The sequence below is a fragment of the Sesamum indicum genome, linkage group LG8 (assembly GCF_000512975.1).
Source record: "Sesamum indicum cultivar Zhongzhi No. 13 linkage group LG8, S_indicum_v1.0, whole genome shotgun sequence".
In the NCBI taxonomy this organism is placed as follows: Eukaryota; Viridiplantae; Streptophyta; class Magnoliopsida; order Lamiales; family Pedaliaceae; genus Sesamum; species Sesamum indicum.
Window position 1 is genome coordinate 6,459,939 of NC_026152.1, and position 19,352 is coordinate 6,479,290.

Consider the following 19,352-nt stretch of genomic DNA (forward strand, 5'->3'; position numbering starts at 1 on the left):
ATATCCAACTAAAAATAAATGAAAAGGCTAATACTATTTCTATATGATTAATTTTTGGAAGCTATTTTTAAGGGTAAATTACGACTACCTTTCCTAAGGCTTGGCATAAGACGAATATCCCTTCGTTGTTTGAAAAATTACATATACCCCATCATATGAAAAATAACTATGTAGTCCCTAGAGGGTAAAATGGATATTACTATTTTACTCTGGTTGTTTTTTCTAAACATAAAAAATATTTAAAAAATATAAAAAAATTGAGGGTATGTGAAATAAATAACTTATAGGGAATACTAATTCATAAAAATATTTTAAAAAATAATAAAATATATATAAAATTATAATTTATAATTCAAAATGGCATTTTGGTAAATTCATTATAAAAGTTGGATGAAAAGATAACAGAAATAGGCTAGTTGTAGACGGACATTAAAATCAATGGGGTATTAATTTTGCTCAACCTCAAGGGAGGTGGTTGTAATTTATCCTATTTTAAAATATTAAAAATATTAATTTAGGCAGAGTAAAATTTAAAATGATTAGCATTAAAATAATATATAAAGTCCTATTATAAACTTCAAAAATTAAATATATAGATATATAAGAAAGAATAAGTATCATGAAATTTTAAATAAAAATTATCAATCCAATTAATTTAGAAATACTTTTGAATAATTTAAAGTAGGTGACTTCTAACTAATTGATTTTAGAAAAGAATACATTTTTTATCGCATATGTTAGAGTCTTTTTTAATTTAATCCTATTTGTTATGATTTTTTCATATTGCATCTCATAAGTTGAAAGTTTCTCAATTTTAGTCCTCACGTGTATTTTTCGGCCAATTATTAGAGGAGTGGTTAGCATTGTTCGTCCATTTTTTCATTAATCATTTGGGCCTTTTCAATTTAGTTCCATTTATTGCCATTTTCTCACATTACATCCCATAAGTTGAAACTTTTATTAATGTTTTATTAGCATTTTTTGTACATTTTATGTATATTTTTCATTAATTATTGGACAAAAAATGCACGTGAGAACTAATATTGAGAAAATTTTCAATTTATGAGATGCAGTTTTCTCATAAAATCATTACAAATGGGACTAAATCGAAAAAAGCTCTAACATATGCGACCAAAATACGATTTTCCATTGAATTTATTTTAATATGAATAGTAGAAATTTATTTTGAAATTGTACTTGAATTCACATACTTTTGATTTTTATCATAGTATAATACAAGTAAAATAATACTAATAAGTGCAACTTATCTTTAAATATAAATACTGAGAATTTCTTACGCGTTTATTTTTATTATGAGAAAACATTCGTACACTTGGGATATTGGTCTAGATTTTGATACTTCCATTATATATATTAGTAATCATTACATAACTGCATCAATATTATCCCATACTAACATATCACATAATATATATTAACAATCATTACAAAATTTCACTCCTTATTATTAAAATATATTACTTTTCAATTTCTTATCAAGGAAACAAATAACCCAACATAATAAGCATAATATAAGTTGACTATTTTGCCCTTGGAATATACATTCAAATGAATTATCCCAATCACATTGTATCATGAGAGTATCGTGTATAGAAAAGTTTTAATTTAAAATATGAACCAATTACACTGCAAATATAATATATTTGTCATGTAATTGATTTTACAATTTACGAAGAGTGATCCATTATATGTCAAATATATTATATTTATTGTATGATCTGTCGCATTTTGACCGAACCTGATTTAAATAAAATCTTTTTTGTTGTACATATGTACAAATTTGAGTTCTTAAATCTATAACAAATCATCATTCTATGAATCTAATTTTTCCTGCTTGTAGTGGCACTAACTCAAAGTTGACAACTTAGAAATTTAGGGATAAAAGTGAGGAAAAAGAAATCTAAGCTTATCATTTTACCCTCAATTATAATATGATTAGAGGGATCAATTTGAGACAAAGATAAAGTTTAGAGATGTTAAAGTCAAGAAATTAACTTGAAAAATTAAAGTGTAACTAAATAAAAACTTAAGGAATAAACTATAAGAAAATGAATTACTAGGGCATAGTAAAATTTAAAATGAATAACATATGAGTAACATCTAAATACTAATCCAAACTTTTAAAAAATAAAATTATAATATAGAATAAATATCCTCAATTTTTATTAAATTAAAAATATTGTTGAAAAATTAAAATCAAGTGAGTTTCGGCTAATTAATTTTATTTTAATATTAATATTATATAATTATTTTTAGATTATAAATTTTTTTCATAATATAATGGACGTATCATGCTGCAAATACTAATAAGTGTAACTTATGATTAAATATAAAGTAGTGAGAATATCCAAAAAATTTATTCTTATCATGAGAAAACATTCATACTTTTATCTCAGTACATTTTCTTATTGTACCCTTACTATATTTATATTGTTGATCTTTTATTAAATGAAACTTCTTATTAAAATAATCCAAATTAAAGAGTTTTGACTAATTATTTTTATTTTACTATTGAACTTTTGAATGTCATTATTTTTATTTTTATATTAATTGATTTGGTACAAGGTAATGAAATATAATTATTAGCGAATACGAAATATAAAATTTTAATTTTGAGAAATACTTTTTATTTAATAGCTCCAATTAAATTTACAAGTAAATGAATTCCGTATCAATTAAAATAATTATTATTAATTCATTTTGAAAATATAATTATATAATACTAATATTTCAACGACAAATACATAAATAATATCATAAACTAACTATAGATAATATATTTACTATTAAAAATATATTTGTACCCGTGCATCGCGCTCCAATAAAAGTATTACATTCTGTAAAATTCGTGGAACCAATCAAGTAGACTTAACAAAATTATATTTTGAATCAAATTGCAATCGAGACATTTATGAGGGTACAGATCAAGTGATGCACCAAGGGTAAAACAAGACAAGGCTAGAAGAAGGTGGTAATTTACCCTATATTTGGATGAAATGATTTGGAAAAATATTTTCTAATAACTCAGACATCAAATAAGTTTGACATTCATTACAAAATAAAATTCAAAAAGACAAAAATTTGATACCATCTGTAACATGAAATTTACCATGTTCAAAAGATTTATTATTATGAATCTGAATTTCGTCACTCCAACATTATCAATCTAAATACAGTCCCAACTTCTACACTGTACATGATGTGGAATACTCGAGACCGGTTGCCCCGATACGCCACTGAGAATTTTGCCAATATGATTGGTAATTTTAGCGGATACCTGCTGCTGCATGCACCATTGTTTAGGAGGGCAAGCTGTACTTTACCCTAAAGCTCGACGGCAGATGAACCATACCACAGAAGAAAATACATCAGCCATCAACAAGTACTGTTACTTGGAAAAATTAATTGGAGCAGGCAAATAATTCCCAGGAGTTGCGATGACAGATTATCAGCCTCCACCTGATGAAAGTTAATATGTATTCTACAAGTTTTTTTCCTTTCCTTACAGGGTATAACAGTTAATCTTTTGAGAAACATTAACATAAGAACTGCTCACTAATCATTCAGCCAATAAAGGCAGCTATCTAAGTAAGACAAAAACTTGGCTCGGAATTCAATCATGTAAGAGATTGGAAGCAAAGAGGGAATCAGTTCTCAAACATATAATTAGATACTGGATTTAGTTTGTCATGTCTCCATCAACGCTCATTGCTTTTGCATTTAAAGTATATGGTACTGCTGGACCTGTGGGCTCTGCGAACTGGGGTCCAGAGGACTTGGGTTCGCCTTCAACAAATGGATTTCTTGATGGAGGAGCTGGGCGGTCCACTTCCATAGCAGCTGTCCTTGGCGGTGACGAGGGCTGCACATCATCATCAGGGTAGGCTGCCTTAAATCTTGCTCGTAGCCCTTCATCTACCAACCGTACTCCTTGCAACTGATTACCAAGTGATAACCACCTGACAACCAAGACTGATCTTTTGAGAAGCTACATATAAAGGAAATAATTTAAACTTAAAGCTCCAGTGAAGCTTGTAACCACGCCTATTTGAAGATCACTTTTTTGAGAAAGCCTCCAACGTATCCTTCTTAGATATATCTCAATTCACATGTGTGTATCACATAGGAATCAAACAGGAGATAGAGCCAAGAAAGAGTGGACAGAAGCAGTGGTGATAAACACTTTCCAACAGTTGAAGTGCCAATGAATATTTAGCAAAAGAAATATATCAATAAATGGACTTCTGGTAAGTGACACGGAAGAAATGAATGTGAAAAAAGAAGGAAGAGAATGGGATTTCCAAATAAGACCATGTTACTGGACTCTAGGGTGATATGCATAAGTTTGTCAGACATAACATGCCTATTGATCCAACAAAATAAGTATGGAGACAACTGAATCACACATGGGCAAGTTGTCAAGTATGAGCACCAGTACAGCAAACGGATCAACAAAATGCCTAAGTTCGTACTTCTGCTAAGATGTAATTAATTTTAGAAGACCAGCTTTACTTTTCCCTTTGCATATTTCCCTTAACCAAATTTAGAACAAACTGAATAATTATGATATAAAGCGAGTCAAACACCTAAGTCAATAACCACTATGACCAAATTCCAAGGCCTAGGTTTACAGTCAACCTGTCTAATGAGAGCCATACGTCAGGAGCCTGATTATAGTAGGTTTCCCATTGGTAGAAAAAGTTATGTTGATGGAAACAAATAGTCAAAAGAGCAGCAATATGTCCAGGCCCTCGAGATCAGGTCAGTTTATGCACAACAGAACAATACAGAACAAAATCAAGTTCACGGTAAACTAGATGTTTAAAGATATGAGGCTTAGGTTCTAGTAAAAATTTTGTTAAGCAAATATATAAAGTTCAGAATATTATGTCATTTTTTCAGTAGTTATTATCAAGTGATATTGATAGTAGCAACACCATGATTTTCCCTCCAAAGGGAGCTTTAGGGTTGAAGTTGAAAAGTCAAGGGCTCTGTTTGGAGCTATTTTCGAGGAGGTTTGGTTTATAAAAGCAAATTTGAGTTTGAGATATTTTGGGTAGTATATGGGAATATTAGTAATGCTTTGTACTGTTTTCTGATATTGCTGAAAAGTGCTAAAAATGGATGAAGATGTGTTTGATATTGCTTTCAGAATAGACAAAAGTCGCAATATATGCCAAACCATGTTGCAGTAGTGCATATGTGATTGTAATTATATATAATATACAGATTATCATCACGAGAACTAGAAGCCTAAGCTTAGCTCCCAAACATTTAGTCATTAAGAACCAAACAACGTATTTTTTCTCAAGATAAAGTCAATTAGCAAATTGAGCTGTCACTTGCAGAGCAATGTGGTGTTCATGCCCTTGTTTCTGTAGAGTTAGCTAGATCAGTTTATAGGCGTATATCTTCATCTTGTTTCAAATCTTCGATCACCATAACACATGGATTCCTGCTCCAGTAAATATAACCCAGATATTGACTCGGATAGCTAATTGGGATTGGTGGGGACTTTCAACACGGTAAATTCGGGTTTTTGCCAATAGGAATTGATTACGTTAATACACGTCTAAACGAAACTACACCCCTTTAATAATATAATTTTGGGGAAGGAAAGGAGAGCTAGACGACATTTCTCAACCCAGTAGAAATACACAAGTAGGTTTTACCAGAAAGCAAATTTTAACATCTCTCAAGCCGCTTTGGCTCTACCTCCAATTTCCTGTTCTCCACTATTCTATAGTACCCTCGCAAACTGATTCGATTGTAACAGTTAATAAATCTGGAATGAACTCAGTTTGTTTGACTGTTTGTTTGTCATTTAAGATTATTCCCATACTGAAGACCTGCTGATTGAGTTTGTAGATAAGATATGAAGGAAAGAACAAAGGACATCAACATAACTTGTGATTTTCCCTTAATATATATGTAAGCTTTGAGGTGTCCAAGCCCATAATTCGTCAACCCCCATGATGATACACTATATAAATCCTTTCAAATCCTAAAGAACAACTCTCTTGGTCAGAGTAATTAGTAAAATCGTATTCCGGTAATTTTCAAAAGGCATAGAAATCAAGTTCAGATTAATAAACAGTTTAACGACCTTTAGTTATCTTCACTAAACAAATACTTCCCATAGTTGGAGCTTGGAAGAGTAATCAAGAGAGCATACCCAGCCTGTACGTTGTGCATCCTTGCAAATAACTCCAGCTTTCTTGTCCTGGGACTTATCCTTTCCAGCATGGGATACATCTATAACACATCAAGCAAGTGTTAGGCACAAATGTATTCGGAAAACCCAGTATACTCTAAATTGGAGAACTATGACAAAAGGGTACTTTAACTGATCGCTCTGGAAAATAGGCAGTTCAAACCCCCACCCAAAGTCAAATAATATCAAGTTAGTTTGTTGTACTCAGGCGATGAATGGTTTAAACACCGTTTTCAGTGTTGGGATTGAGAGAATGCTCACAAGCATTTTATAACAGGTTATGTAAATTTTCAATTAACAGAAGCCAATTCCCCTTCTTACATCAAGGATGTGAATAACTAGAAAAAAAGAGTACCAAGCTTTTCCTTCATTTTCTATTTCAACTTTTTCCCTACTCTTGTTTTTTGACTAGTTCATTTTTGGTGATTTTTCGATTGTCATCATGTTGTCTTGCTCCAATCAAGAAGGCAAATTCCACCTGTTTAGTAAGACATGATCCTTTGCTATAAAACCTTATTACCTAATTTAATTTCGTAAAAATTTTGGAAATTGAAAAAAGGATTCAAAAAATAAGATTAATGCAATTAAAAAGGAGGAACCAAGTTCTTCTGTGGCTTTGATACAACCTATGAGTTGAAAATTAAAAATGAAAATAACAAAATTTGTTTATGTCAGCACATATCCAATGGGTGTATTTTACATTCAAATGATGCTGAATTTATTCTGACGTGGATGAGTACCTGTATATGTTTACATCTAATGTTGATATTCCACAATGAATATTAGACATGTTAAGTACATATAATATATCATATTATAACTAAAACCTTACTTCTTCAATAGATTTCTTTATATATGTATATACACACACGTATACTGTATGTAAACACCATAGCTTTAACATAGAACCTAAAATACAGAATTGTTCTAAGTATATCAACCATTTTCAGATATTTGATTATAAAGTAATAAAAGTGAAGGGGGTCAAATAGTACACATTAGCGCAATCCAGCGGACAGAAGGAAGTTAGGTTAGTTAAGGAGGTTAAGAGTGAGTGGTCAGTTAAGGAGGTTAAGAGTGTGACTTGAGGAATAGTTGATGGGATTTCATTCCAAAGGATGTTCCCGATCCATGTACTTTAAGAACTGGCGTATCAGCTCTATAAGAGGAAAGATACATATTAAGAAATAATCAAATGCAAGCAAAGAAATGTTGAGAGATGAGCTTCGTCAGTTCCCTAACTGTACTATGAATAGTAGCATGTCCACTAACCTCATCTGGTTTACGACTTGTTTCACGAACTTCGGCAACAATGACATCAGTGTCGATATTTCTATTTACTTCAGGATTACCCTTTACTCCAACAAGGCAATGCTCCTTGCTGTGGTTGAGCCAATGGCCAGTGCGACCTGTTCTGATGATTCGCTGAAGTTGATTGGTCTTCACCCAGATGATCTCCTCTACGCGCTTGTACCCCCAAAGTTCCAGACTGCTCAAGTGTAAAATTCGAACAAACCAGACATGAATTTACTCTCTATGCAAGAGAATAGAACAAGCAACAGCACCATTCTTTAATCACTGTGAATATGAACACTCCCACATCATGCAATAGTCTAACTATTCCAAAAATTTACATGATAGAGATCCTACTGCTTAAAGTTTTACATTAATGAATCTACTAATAAACACAGTGGCATAGATTTTATCAGACATCCATCAATTTTCAGCCAGATAACTTTTTCCTAGTAAAAGAAGCAGCTGGGGCTGCTTTGATGGTTGAAGGTAAATCATCCAGTAATCTAATTCTTGTTAAGTTAATAACATAGATCCTCCAACCAGTAGCATTAAGGCCATTCAGTAAAAAGTACATCATTTTAAGATAAAGAAGAATCAATATAAAAAGAGGCATACCATTCCCGTCCAAGTTCCATTGCACGTCCAGTAACCCAAAGAAATATCAGACCATCAGTTTGTAATGCAGGAACATTAAGAGTGCGCATCTCATCATCAGCCATAGTTCCATAAGGCAATTCCATATGAATATCCCAAGGAGGATCAGCCATTATAACTCCAAATTGCCCTAAAATATCCATTCGAAATGAACGTATGTCACAGTTAATCCATTGTGGCTCTCCAAGCTCTACTTCCGAGCAATAGTGAGCACTTTGAGGCTTCAATGGCTTGGGAGGGGGTAAAGTAGCTTGACCCATCATCATAGGTGATACGTCCGGAGTTGAATCCAGCTCATAATGGACATACTTGCATGTCTATCATCAACACAAGTATCAGTAATTTGGTTTCAACATGTAGCCAAATAAATCTCAATAGGAAATGAAATAACAATATAAGCGTACCTTCATGTGACGGCAGGTATCAAGAAATGAACAATCCCCCAAATTCACATCAGTATGTGCAGCAATTATACGCCGAAAATGAACCTAAATCAAGTGAAAGATTTAGTAGATACAATATAATCGAAGTCACTTCTAGAATCTTTGTAGTGAAAAGGGTTCCAGGGTATTCTATAATTTTATACTGAAAATAAACAAATGATTGACTTCATCTACAGTAATAAGAGAGATTTCCTCCAGATAAACCCCCTTCACCAATAGAGACAGAAAAATAGCTCTACACTCACCTTTTCACAAGCAATGAAGGAACCTGATTGACGTCGGCAATCTTCTTTTGTTAATGCGGAGCAGTATTCTTTCACTTGAGATCCACCTTTGCTTTTGAACTAATACAAAATCAGCAGAATTTATATTGATAGTTAGATTGATACCTGATAGACCAGCAACAAGTGGCTTCAAGAATGGCAAACAGTATGTATATGCTCCGTATAGAAAAGAAAATGCGGAAGATAAAGATCCCTCTCTATGCGCATTCTAGTTATCATAAACACGCTATGCAAGTGAATTAAGTAGAAATAAATGAAAAGCACAATTAAATAGATCACTTTCTTCAAACAAACACATACTTTAGCAGCGACAGCAGTTTCTTTAGCAGTAGGCCGGTGGATGAGGTCCAAAAGCTCCTCTCCCGTTTTTGACTTCTGCATTTCCTTAAAACTCTTCTTATTCAATAAAGCCTCAAGATCCTTCATATCATCCTCCTCCGTCCTCGGTTTTAACGCAAGGGCATTTCCTCCCACACCTTGCAGCCCACTGGGGGCCATTGGAGATGGCCTATGCATTGGGGGCGGCACCCCCACACCTCTTGGCACCCCTATCATCCCCATCCCTCTCGGCCCAACACCCCTTGACCCCATCATCATTGGTCCTCCCACCCACATATCCTGCATTCCCCTCCCAACACCAAATCCTCCTCCACCAATCATATTCTCCCGACTCTTTCCTACTTTAGTTATCCTATTCCCATCATTGGAGTTCCCCTCATTCAACTGCTTAGTTTCAGGCAACTCTTTCAAAAGCCTAGTCCTATCAATGTTCATAACTATCACTCTTGACTTCCCACTCACAACAAACTCCTCCAAGTCCACTCCACCATTATCCTCCACCATGGACCTTAGCGCCATCTCCACTGCAAGGATTGCCCCCGACTCCCCACCCAACTCCCTCAGTGCTGCCCTCTCAGCCACCGTAGCTGATGAATCATTCTCCAATTTCCTCAACACTGTCGAGGAATCAATCGGATTAAACGGCACCCTCTCTAACAAACAGACCGCCACCATCGACCTAACAACAGAAAGTGGGCCACCATTCTCCTCAACCAAAGCCCTCTCACTCTCTCTAGGTGAAGTCCTCGAGAGAGCGGCAGAAGAAGAGACTTTGGAGTTCTCTAACGGAAATTTGGATACAAGGGCTTTGCTTAAATTGGGTTTGGATGGGAGAATTTGAGCGAGGGGGGTAAAAGGTTTGTCGTTAATACCGGAAATAGCTTTAAGAGAGAGGTCGAGAGAGGAAACGAGGTCCGGGACCAGGGATTGGAGGGAGGCAATGAGGTCTACCTGCGTCGTGTGGAGGGTATCCATACGGGATTCAAGCTGCCGCCTCATCTCCTTTATTGCTGAAATTGAATCTTCATTCTCTTCTAAACCTTGACCCTCCATCCCTTGTTACTTCTTTCAACTTGCAATCTATAACAAGTGTTGTATTTCTGGACCATGAAAAAGATGTGCGTGTGAGGGTTCGTGGAGGTTTTGTGTATGTTTGCCTGAAATCGAAGACGGTAGAACTGAACAAGAAAAGAAAAGAGTGATTACTTACACAGCCCTCCCCTTCTAGTTATGGAAAATTACGAATTACCCCCATCTTATTATTATATTGCTCACATATGTTGATGCCCGTCCACTTCCAATAATTTTGTAAAAAAACATGCAATCAATCTCTTGTGATATTTCAGAGTAGGGGTGGCAACGAGTTGAACTCGACCATTTTTGTCGAGCTCGAGCTCGAGTCTGTGATTTCGAGCTCGAGATCAAGAATTTGTTCCAGAAAATTGTAGCAGAAAATTTGTTCCAGAAAATTTGAATAAAATTGCAGCAGAATGGAGGTGGGAAGGAGAGAAGAAAGAGATGAGAGGAAATTCAGAAATTTTACTTCTTCCTTACAACATTACAACCCTTTTACAAACAATTCTCAAAGCAAACAAAAGTGTAAGGAACTAAGGCTGGAAAGTAATCCAACAACAAGAATTAAACAAATCATAGTCCCCTAAAAACACACCCAAACCCAAGAAAAAGAAGAACAAGTAAAATGCAACAGAGAAAGAAGGATTGCCTTAAAGCCGTACTCGTCGCCGTCCTCGTTGCCGACTTACCGTTCTTGTTGCCGTGAGTTTGGGACTAGGGTTCTAAGAGATGGGTTTGGGGAAGAAATGAGAGGAGAAAGATGGAAGCCGTACTCGTTGCCGTCCTCGTCGCCGACCTGCCGTCCTTGTTGCCGTGAGCTTGGGGTTAGGATCTAAGAGATGGATTAAAGGAGAGAGGAGAAAGAATGGAGAAGAAACAGAAAGAGAGAAAGAAAGAGGAAGAAGAAACGAGAACAAGAGAGAGAGAGTGATGGGTTTTTGATTTTTGAATTTTTGTATTACTATTATTATTATTATTACTACTACTATTATTATTATTGTTATTATTATTATTATTATTATTATTATTATTATTTTAAATCATGAGATCATAAAATTTTTACATAGATATAGTTGAAATTAATAAATGTTCACAATCTATAAAATTTATATATTTATAAATGTTAGTATAACATTGATATAATTATCATCTTACATTGTTGAACAACATGGGTTAATCGGGCCATCAAAATTCAGATCAGACTATTAGATACGATAAAACTTATAAAAAAATACATTTGGTAAAGTTTTAGACTTATTGGATATACAGATGTCGAGATATCGTACTGAAAACATAAGAGTAATTATTCAAGACGGTGTATCGTTGAATCGGGCCATGTGATTTTAAATTATACCGTCTGATATGATCTAACGAACACAATCTTGTATATATTTAAATTTCGTATGAATCAGGAGCCCGAGTTTTAAGATATCGTAATTATTGATTAAAATTTTTAATCTCATTATATATATAATAAAATAATAATTAGAAGTTCAACCATCATCATCATCGTCGTCGTCGTCGTCGTCATCATCATTATTATTATTATTATTATTATTATTAGATTAATTAATAGAAATTACTAAATTTTGGCATAAATTTATAAATAATAAAAAATCATAAGTGAATTACTTATCAATTTAAAAAATATTTAATGTAATACAAATATATATTAAAATATAACATAAAGTTCTATATATCATATTAAATAATAATTGTAATTATAAAAAATATTATAATTTACTAAGTTGTTGATTAAATTTATTTTTGTATAAAGATTCAATGTATAAATAAAAGTACCATGATTTATTATTATCCAAAATAAAATATATGATACTGATTAATAATTATAATATATGGTCAATTTAGATTATAAAACTGATCAAACATTAATATAAAATTAAATATACAAAAAATTTAAAAATAAAAATATATATATATATATATAAATATTCACCAGCTCGAACAACTAAAAATGAGCTTGAGCTAGAGCATAAAATCTCGCAAGCCGGCTCGACTCATATGCCACCCCTATTTCAGAGCGCTAAATTTATTGTGTTTGAAAAATTAAAATACAAAAAAATATAGTAAATAAAATATTTGGATTAAAATACTAAAATTAATTTGCCTACAAATGCCCCCCACCCCCCGTGAGACTCGTTCATAAATATATGCTTAAAATTTAATTTCAAAGTAAATAAGTCATGAAAATGTGAATCAATTTTATTAAGTCGCAATTATCATATATATCTATATCTATATCTATACCTATATCATATATAAAAGTACGAAAGTCTCGTTGTAAGAAAAGACATTTTTATCCTTATTTAAATAATCTTTTAAATAATAAATTCAAATTAGTTCTAGAAGATAAAATTCTCTCTAAAGAATTACTAAGAGTCCTAATTCTTCTAAACTACTTGGATATTAATAATAAATATATTCAACTAAAATAAATAAATAGACAAATACTATTTCTAATTAGTTTTTAGAAGCTACTTTTAAATATTAAAAATATTAATTTAAGCACAGTAAAATATAAAATGAATAACATTAGAATAATATATAAAATACTGATATAAACTTCAACAACTATATATATATGGAAGAATAAATATCATGAAATTTAAATAAAAATTATCAATCTTATTAAATTAGAATTGCTTTTGAAAAATTTAAAATGGGTTACTTTAACTAATCTATTTTAGAAACAATTATATTAAATTTTCGTTCCATATGTTATTATCCTTTTTAATTTAGTCGTATTTATTATAATTTTCTCATATTGCATTCTGAAAGTTGAAAGTTTCTCAATTTTAGTTATCATGTGCATTTTTTGACCAATTATTAAAGGAGTCGTTAGCATTTTTCATTAATTATTGGGGCTTCTTCAATTTAGTCCTATTTGTTGCGATTTTCTCATACTGCATCCCATAAGTTGAAAACTTTCTTAACGTTACTTTAGCATTTTTTGTACACCAATTACATGACAAAACCCGATTTAAATATTTTTTTTTTTGTACATATATAAAAATTGGATTCTTAAATGTGAATGAATCATCATTCTATGAATCTAAACTTTTTCTGTTTGTAGTGGCACACTCCATGTCGACGACTTATAAATTTAGGGACAAAAGTGAGAAAAAAATCTAAACTTATCATTTTATCCGCAATTATAACATAATTACAAGGATCAATTTGAGACAAAACTAAATTTTCGAGATGTTATCGTCAAAAAATGAACTTGAGAAATACAAGTTATTCTAAATAAAAATTTAAGAAATCAACTATAATATTAATTCTAACAAAGAAGAAAAATATATGGTACTTCTAATTCCTCTAAACTACTTAGAAGATGAATGATATATCTAACTAAAAGATAAATAAACTAATAATATTTTAACACGCTTAATTTGCTAGGAAAGATTTTAAATATTTATTTTAAAAAAAAGAATTACTAGGGCAGAAATTTTAAAATGAATAGTATATGAGTAACATGTAGATACTAATTCAAACTTCAAAAAATAAAAATATAATAATATAAAGTAAATATCCTCAATTTTATCAAATTAAAAGTATTGTTGAAAATTTAAAACAAGTGTCTTCCAACTAAGTAATTTTATCTTAATATTAGTATTAGATAATTATTTTTAGATTGTAATTTTTTTCATAATGTAACCGGCATGCATGCAAGGTGTTTGTGTTGATGGCTCAATGAATCTTTTTTGTTGAATTTCTTTGGTTTGGGTTAAAGCATTAATTTGTGATGACTCACTTGTTAATCTTATAATTTATATTTTTAGAAAAATGCAAGCAATCTCTTTGTAATATCGTAAATGAGCAAAATATCCCCTTATAAAAAAATATATAGCGATTTACCTCTCTATATTTTTTAATATACAACAATTTACCCCCCTATAATTTTTAAAATGAAGCAATTCACTGGTAAATGGTTTCATTTTAAAAAGTTCAGCGGAGTAAATTGCTATAATTTTTTCATAGGGGGTAATATGCTTATTTTCAATATAAATTGCTATTCACCCCTTTATATTAAGTGAGGAAAATTTAAATTAGAAGGTGGCATTCTTTATCCTATACGAATTATTTTTCACAATTTAATTCTGTAATGTTTAATTGAATCATATATAAGTTACATGCAATTTTTTCCTTCAAATTGACCAAAAAATTTAAAAGTAAAATTACCAAAATTTTAAAATTACATGACTAAAATACGAAAATTCATTTATTCAAGAAAAAAAATACGACACTCTTAAATTACATGATTGAAATTATAATTTTTTTCATATTAAGTTTAAAACCTCTATAGCAATTAATTTGGTGTGGTAAATGTGAAAATTTTAAAATACTTTTACACTCTTAACGATTTACTAACACCAATTCGGTGTGAACAAATGTAGAATTCCTAAATATTTCACTTCTTACTGTATCTCTACATTTTCTAACTTCCATAGTCTTATAAATGTTTACGCTACTTTGCGATATGCATGAAATGTGCCCCATTTGCATGGATGGAGGTCTCTGAAGCAGTTAAAACACTTTCTCATAATGGTTGTTTGTTGAAGCAACTGAATACTCACAAAAAAAAAAAGTATTTAATTTAGATGAAAATTTGGGACGGTAAAAAACGATCGCAAAATTCATCTCAAATTCGACAGTTTTGTAAGGAATTTTATTATTTTTTGACGGATACTTTCGATCGACTGATGAGTTGCACAATCCATTTAAAAAAAAAAATAAGTGGTCGCAAATTTCATTTAAAAATAGGATGTGAAAGTATATCCGTCACTAGTTGTTTGAAAATTAGTCGGAAATTGTTTTTTTTGAAATCTTCAGATGGAATTTCTCACAACATGTCGACCCAAGGAAATTTCATATAGAAATTTTCTCAACTTGACAGTTTTTTGCAACAGTAATTAGGCGCAAAAAAAGAATTTTCGATGGCTTGGCGTCGGAAAATTCATTCCAAAATATAATTTGGGGTGGATTTTCTGACACCAAATGATGATCACAAACTACAACAATTATTTTGAAGCGGAATTTGTGATTGAAGTATCATAAAGGTAGTTCCAAAATTATTCAGATGGGCGGGAGAAGGAAAAAGAAGGTGGGTTTTAAATTTTAAATAAATTCAAAAATTTTGTCCAAAATTTTATTTCTTAGAGGGATTTTTTAAAAAATTTCGAAACTTTTGTGACCGTGAGGATACTAATCCCAAAATGACGCCTGTATTCATCCCAAAAGAATAGCCGAATTTTGCAGATACGATATATTTACATCGGCAAATTGGATTTGCCTAAAATTTAAAGCAAAGTAATATAGAATCAAGATTGTTCAGTCGAATTTCAAATTGGATGGTTCAATTGAATAATGCAGTGTAACGATAATTGATTGTAAGTAGTAACATTCAATTTTTGTATTTTTTTTATAAAAGTATGAAAAAAGAAATATTATTTTGTATATGCCATTCAATTGTATTGTAATAACAGTTTAATTCTCAATGATGAATAATTAGGGGTGCAAACATAGTTTCTTTTAATATTTAAAATAATTAATAAAATATTTACCGACCATTTTTGGAACGAAATTCTAATGAACTTAGAACAGATTCACAATGTCCGTTGTAAAACAATTAGAAAATGTAGTTCGTGTTTGTTGCGAAAAAATAACATAATTTTTAAGATATATCTACATCGACAAATCAAAATTTGTGTGAAACTTAAAGAAAAATAATATGAGATCAAGATGATCATATCTAAAGTGAAATGATAATTGATTACAACATATATGTAAGCATAGTAACATTCAGTTGTATTTTTTTTTTATTTTGTATATATCATTCAACTATATTATAATATCAATGTATTATTCAATGAAAACTATTTAAGTATTCTAAGTATATATATATATATTTTTAAAAATAAATTACTTAAATATTTTTTGACTAATTTTACGATAAAATTAAACTTAATTTTTAAAATAATTTTTTCCTCCTAATTTTTGTATTTTTTTTCCTCTTTTCTTCTCGTGACTTTCTTTCTCTCTTCTTGTCTTTTCCTTCTCTCCTTCCTCTCTCTTCCTCTAATTCCCTCTTTCTCTCTTCTCCTCTTTTTTCGCCCGCCGCCGTCCGTACTTTCGAGGTTCTTGATGTCTTGATCTCGAAGATATTCATATGCGATAGTGCAAATTAGTGGCCTTGTTAAGTTCTTGAAGTTGATACCACAAAAGAAAAAACAAAATTTGGAGCAGATAAAATAATTTGGAATGACTTTTTGACCAGTTGAGGAATAGAATCAGGTCACTAGCGTCATAATCCTCTTGTTCAATTCTTTATTTTTGGAACGTCCAGGACCATTATAATAACTGTTCCAATCATTGTTTTACAAGTTGTGTTCCTACCATGGTGCCAAAAAACGAAATGCTAAAATATTGTATCACTGCATGGAATACTTTTGAAATCATTGGAATGACCTGCCAATGGAAGATGGATACCGTTCACCGTTCCAGAATGCGGTCCAAAGGCCCTTGAAATATAGGACAGTGAAAAAAATATTCCAAAATGAGGTACAACTTGAACGATTTCAGTGCTTAGAAATACTTGTATTACAATACCCGATCCTAAATATGGTATTAGTGTGAAATAGCTTGTGTTCCAAGTACAATTCCAACATGAGTTACAATTTGGCACGGCTTTAATAGATAGAGAATCTTTCTGTGGCACATCAACAGGAACCAAGTATATCCCCCTCAGCAAATGGTGAAACTGATGATAAAGATGAGAAGATAGCTTTGAGGATTATAGATTGAAAAAGACCATGATTGAGTGTCTAGTTATTGTTCCTATTTGTAATGAAAATTTAAGTTTCTAGATTCTATTAACTATACATTTTTTTTAAAAAAACTGTTGAAACGATTATGAACGTAAACAATATGATTATAGAAACCGTTCCAAATTGTATGGTATTTTGGTGAAATTTGCAATAGAAAAGGCTTTTTCAACATTACCATTCAATAGCAGTTCCACAAATAAATTAGATATTGCAATCCAAATAATTTTGGAATGGTTATGAATGTAAATAATATGATTATATAAATCGTTCCAAACTGTACGGTATTTTGGTGAAATTTACAATTGGAAAGCACTACAAAAAGTGCGGGATTTGTACTAGATTTAGGAATGATTTTTTCAATTTTTGCAACGGCCTGTTATTAGTTGAACTAATTTAAACCAGTATTTAGAATGATTGCACTTCCGTCCTTATAAACGGCGTTCTTAATAATTAGGAACGGTTGTGCATGGACCGTTCCAATTGTGGAACGGTATTTGTACCGCACTACAAAAAAGGAAAAGTGGGATTGATGCGGATTCACTACAAAAAAATATAGGATTTATAACGGCTTTTTAGAAAGGCCATAATACACAAGTGTTATAAAGGTAGAACCAATATGGACGGTTTTTTTTCCTTGTGTATTACAAAGGTTATTTCAAATGCAAAAATTATAACGGTTATAATTCACGGATAATGAGAGTGGTGGTTTGCGGATTGGGGCGGTGCTTGGTTTTATGGCCGTCGAGTTCTTGGTGTGATGGAAAAAGTTTACCATAGATGTCACACTGGTGAGAATTTGAGGGGTCGACGGTAGTGGGACTCGTGGTGGTCGTATCACTGGATTCATCCAGGGTCGTGCTTTTGCCGGCTACAGAACTGGAGGTTGTGATGGTTGCGGGATCAATGGGGTACGAAGGTTCTTGATCTTTCTTGGTATTAATCAACAGCAAATTGATTCCCCTCAATACTTAATGCGACAGAAGTGAAATCAACGTCAGTGGATGACGATGAAATGCAGAACCTATCGCCACTTTGAGCGAGCATGAGTAGGCACTCCTCCACAATCTCTTCCTCCTCTGACAAACAATCATCCATTATCTTGCCCCTAAGCTGATCAACATCATCAAAGAAGTGGCGGCAACAACGGTGGCAGTAGCGACGCTATGTGGGCAGCACGATCACTACTGGAGTAGGCATGACACTCATAGTCTCAGAATCCATATCATCAAAATCGAAAGACAATTACAACAATAATTTTGGTAAAAGCGTGAAGTGATTATGAGAGATTAGAAAGGGTTTATATAAATCCAAACTCCTAATCTATTTCAAATAAACAAAAACAATGTCATTTTCCTCTCCTCGTTCATAAAGCAGCCCCTAAAATAATTAACTATTTTTCATTAAAATGTACAAAAATAAAAATATCCATACTAAGCAATGTAATGTTGTAGAAAAGCATATATTATGTGGAATAATGCAATTAAACTGCATAAAAATATTTTATACTTGAGATTGATGTATGTTTACAACTTAACATACGTTTGTATGTTTGTAAATATTAGTATTACATTGATGTAACTATCATCTTACATTGTTGAACTGCATGGGTTAATTGGACTATCAAAATTCAAATTAAACCGTTATATTTGATCATACATACAAAAAAATACATTTGCCAAAATGTTTTGACTTATCGTGCATACGGGCGTCGAGATATCGTACTTTGAATATAGGAGTAATCATTTGAGATGGTGTATTGTTGAGTCAAGCCGTGATTTTAAAGCATACCATCTGATACGATCTAATGGACAAGAATTTTAATATATATTTAAATTTGGTGTGGTGCCCGAATTTTAAGATTTCGTACTTTCAAAATAAGTTTTGCAATTAGAACAATATTTGTAAGGTCGTTATACACGATTTTATATTTTTCTTAGTTGGACCGATTTTGGTATAGCTTTTATAAAGGCTATTTAATTCGAAAGAATCTCCCTAAATTTTATGTTTTTGCTGCCAAAAGCATTCGGTGGACTGGTTTTTGTAACGGCCAATAAATTATGGTCGTTCCAATTATTGAGTTCCCCGCATCTTTTTTAGATGGCACCAAAAATTTACCGTTGTATTTTGTAAGGCCTATTGTTTACGATTTTGATTATTTTGGCCCTTCCAAATATTTTTT

General features: G+C 31.8%; 1 protein-coding gene across 3 annotated transcripts; it reads right to left on the reverse strand.

Moving 5' to 3' along the window:
* Nucleotides 3,278-11,245, reverse strand: LOC105167810 (N6-adenosine-methyltransferase MT-A70-like). Of its 3 annotated transcripts, none has more exons than XM_011087623.2 (8): nucleotides 11,015-11,245; nucleotides 9,213-10,351; nucleotides 8,874-8,972; nucleotides 8,590-8,673; nucleotides 8,147-8,502; nucleotides 7,508-7,724; nucleotides 6,197-6,276; nucleotides 3,278-3,980 (listed from the first exon to the last, which is right to left on the reverse strand). In XM_011087623.2, the coding sequence occupies exons 2-8, from the start codon at nucleotides 10,302-10,304 to the stop codon at nucleotides 3,701-3,703; spliced, it is 2,208 nt and encodes a 735-aa protein (XP_011085925.1). In that variant the 5' UTR covers nucleotides 10,305-10,351; nucleotides 11,015-11,245; the 3' UTR covers nucleotides 3,278-3,700. The 3 variants fall into 3 exon arrangements, with proteins under 3 accessions (XP_011085925.1, XP_020551660.1, XP_011085924.1); XM_020696001.1 differs by having other exon boundaries at nucleotides 9,213-10,429; XM_011087622.2 differs by having other exon boundaries at nucleotides 10,975-11,245.

Bases quoted from the DNA above. Each gene is read 5' to 3' on its own strand.
- LOC105167810 (XM_011087623.2), bottom strand. From the start codon at position 10,304: ATGGAGGGTCAAGGTTTAGAAGAGAATGAAGATTCAATTTCAGCAATA. The intron at 8,674-8,873 runs GTGAGTGTAGAG...CACTTGATTTAG, and splicing joins CCTTCATTGCTTGTGAAAAG to GTTCATTTTCGGCGTATAAT. The intron at 6,277-7,507 runs GTTAGTGGACAT...GATGTGTTATAG, and splicing joins CAAGTCGTAAACCAGATGAG to ATGTATCCCATGCTGGAAAG.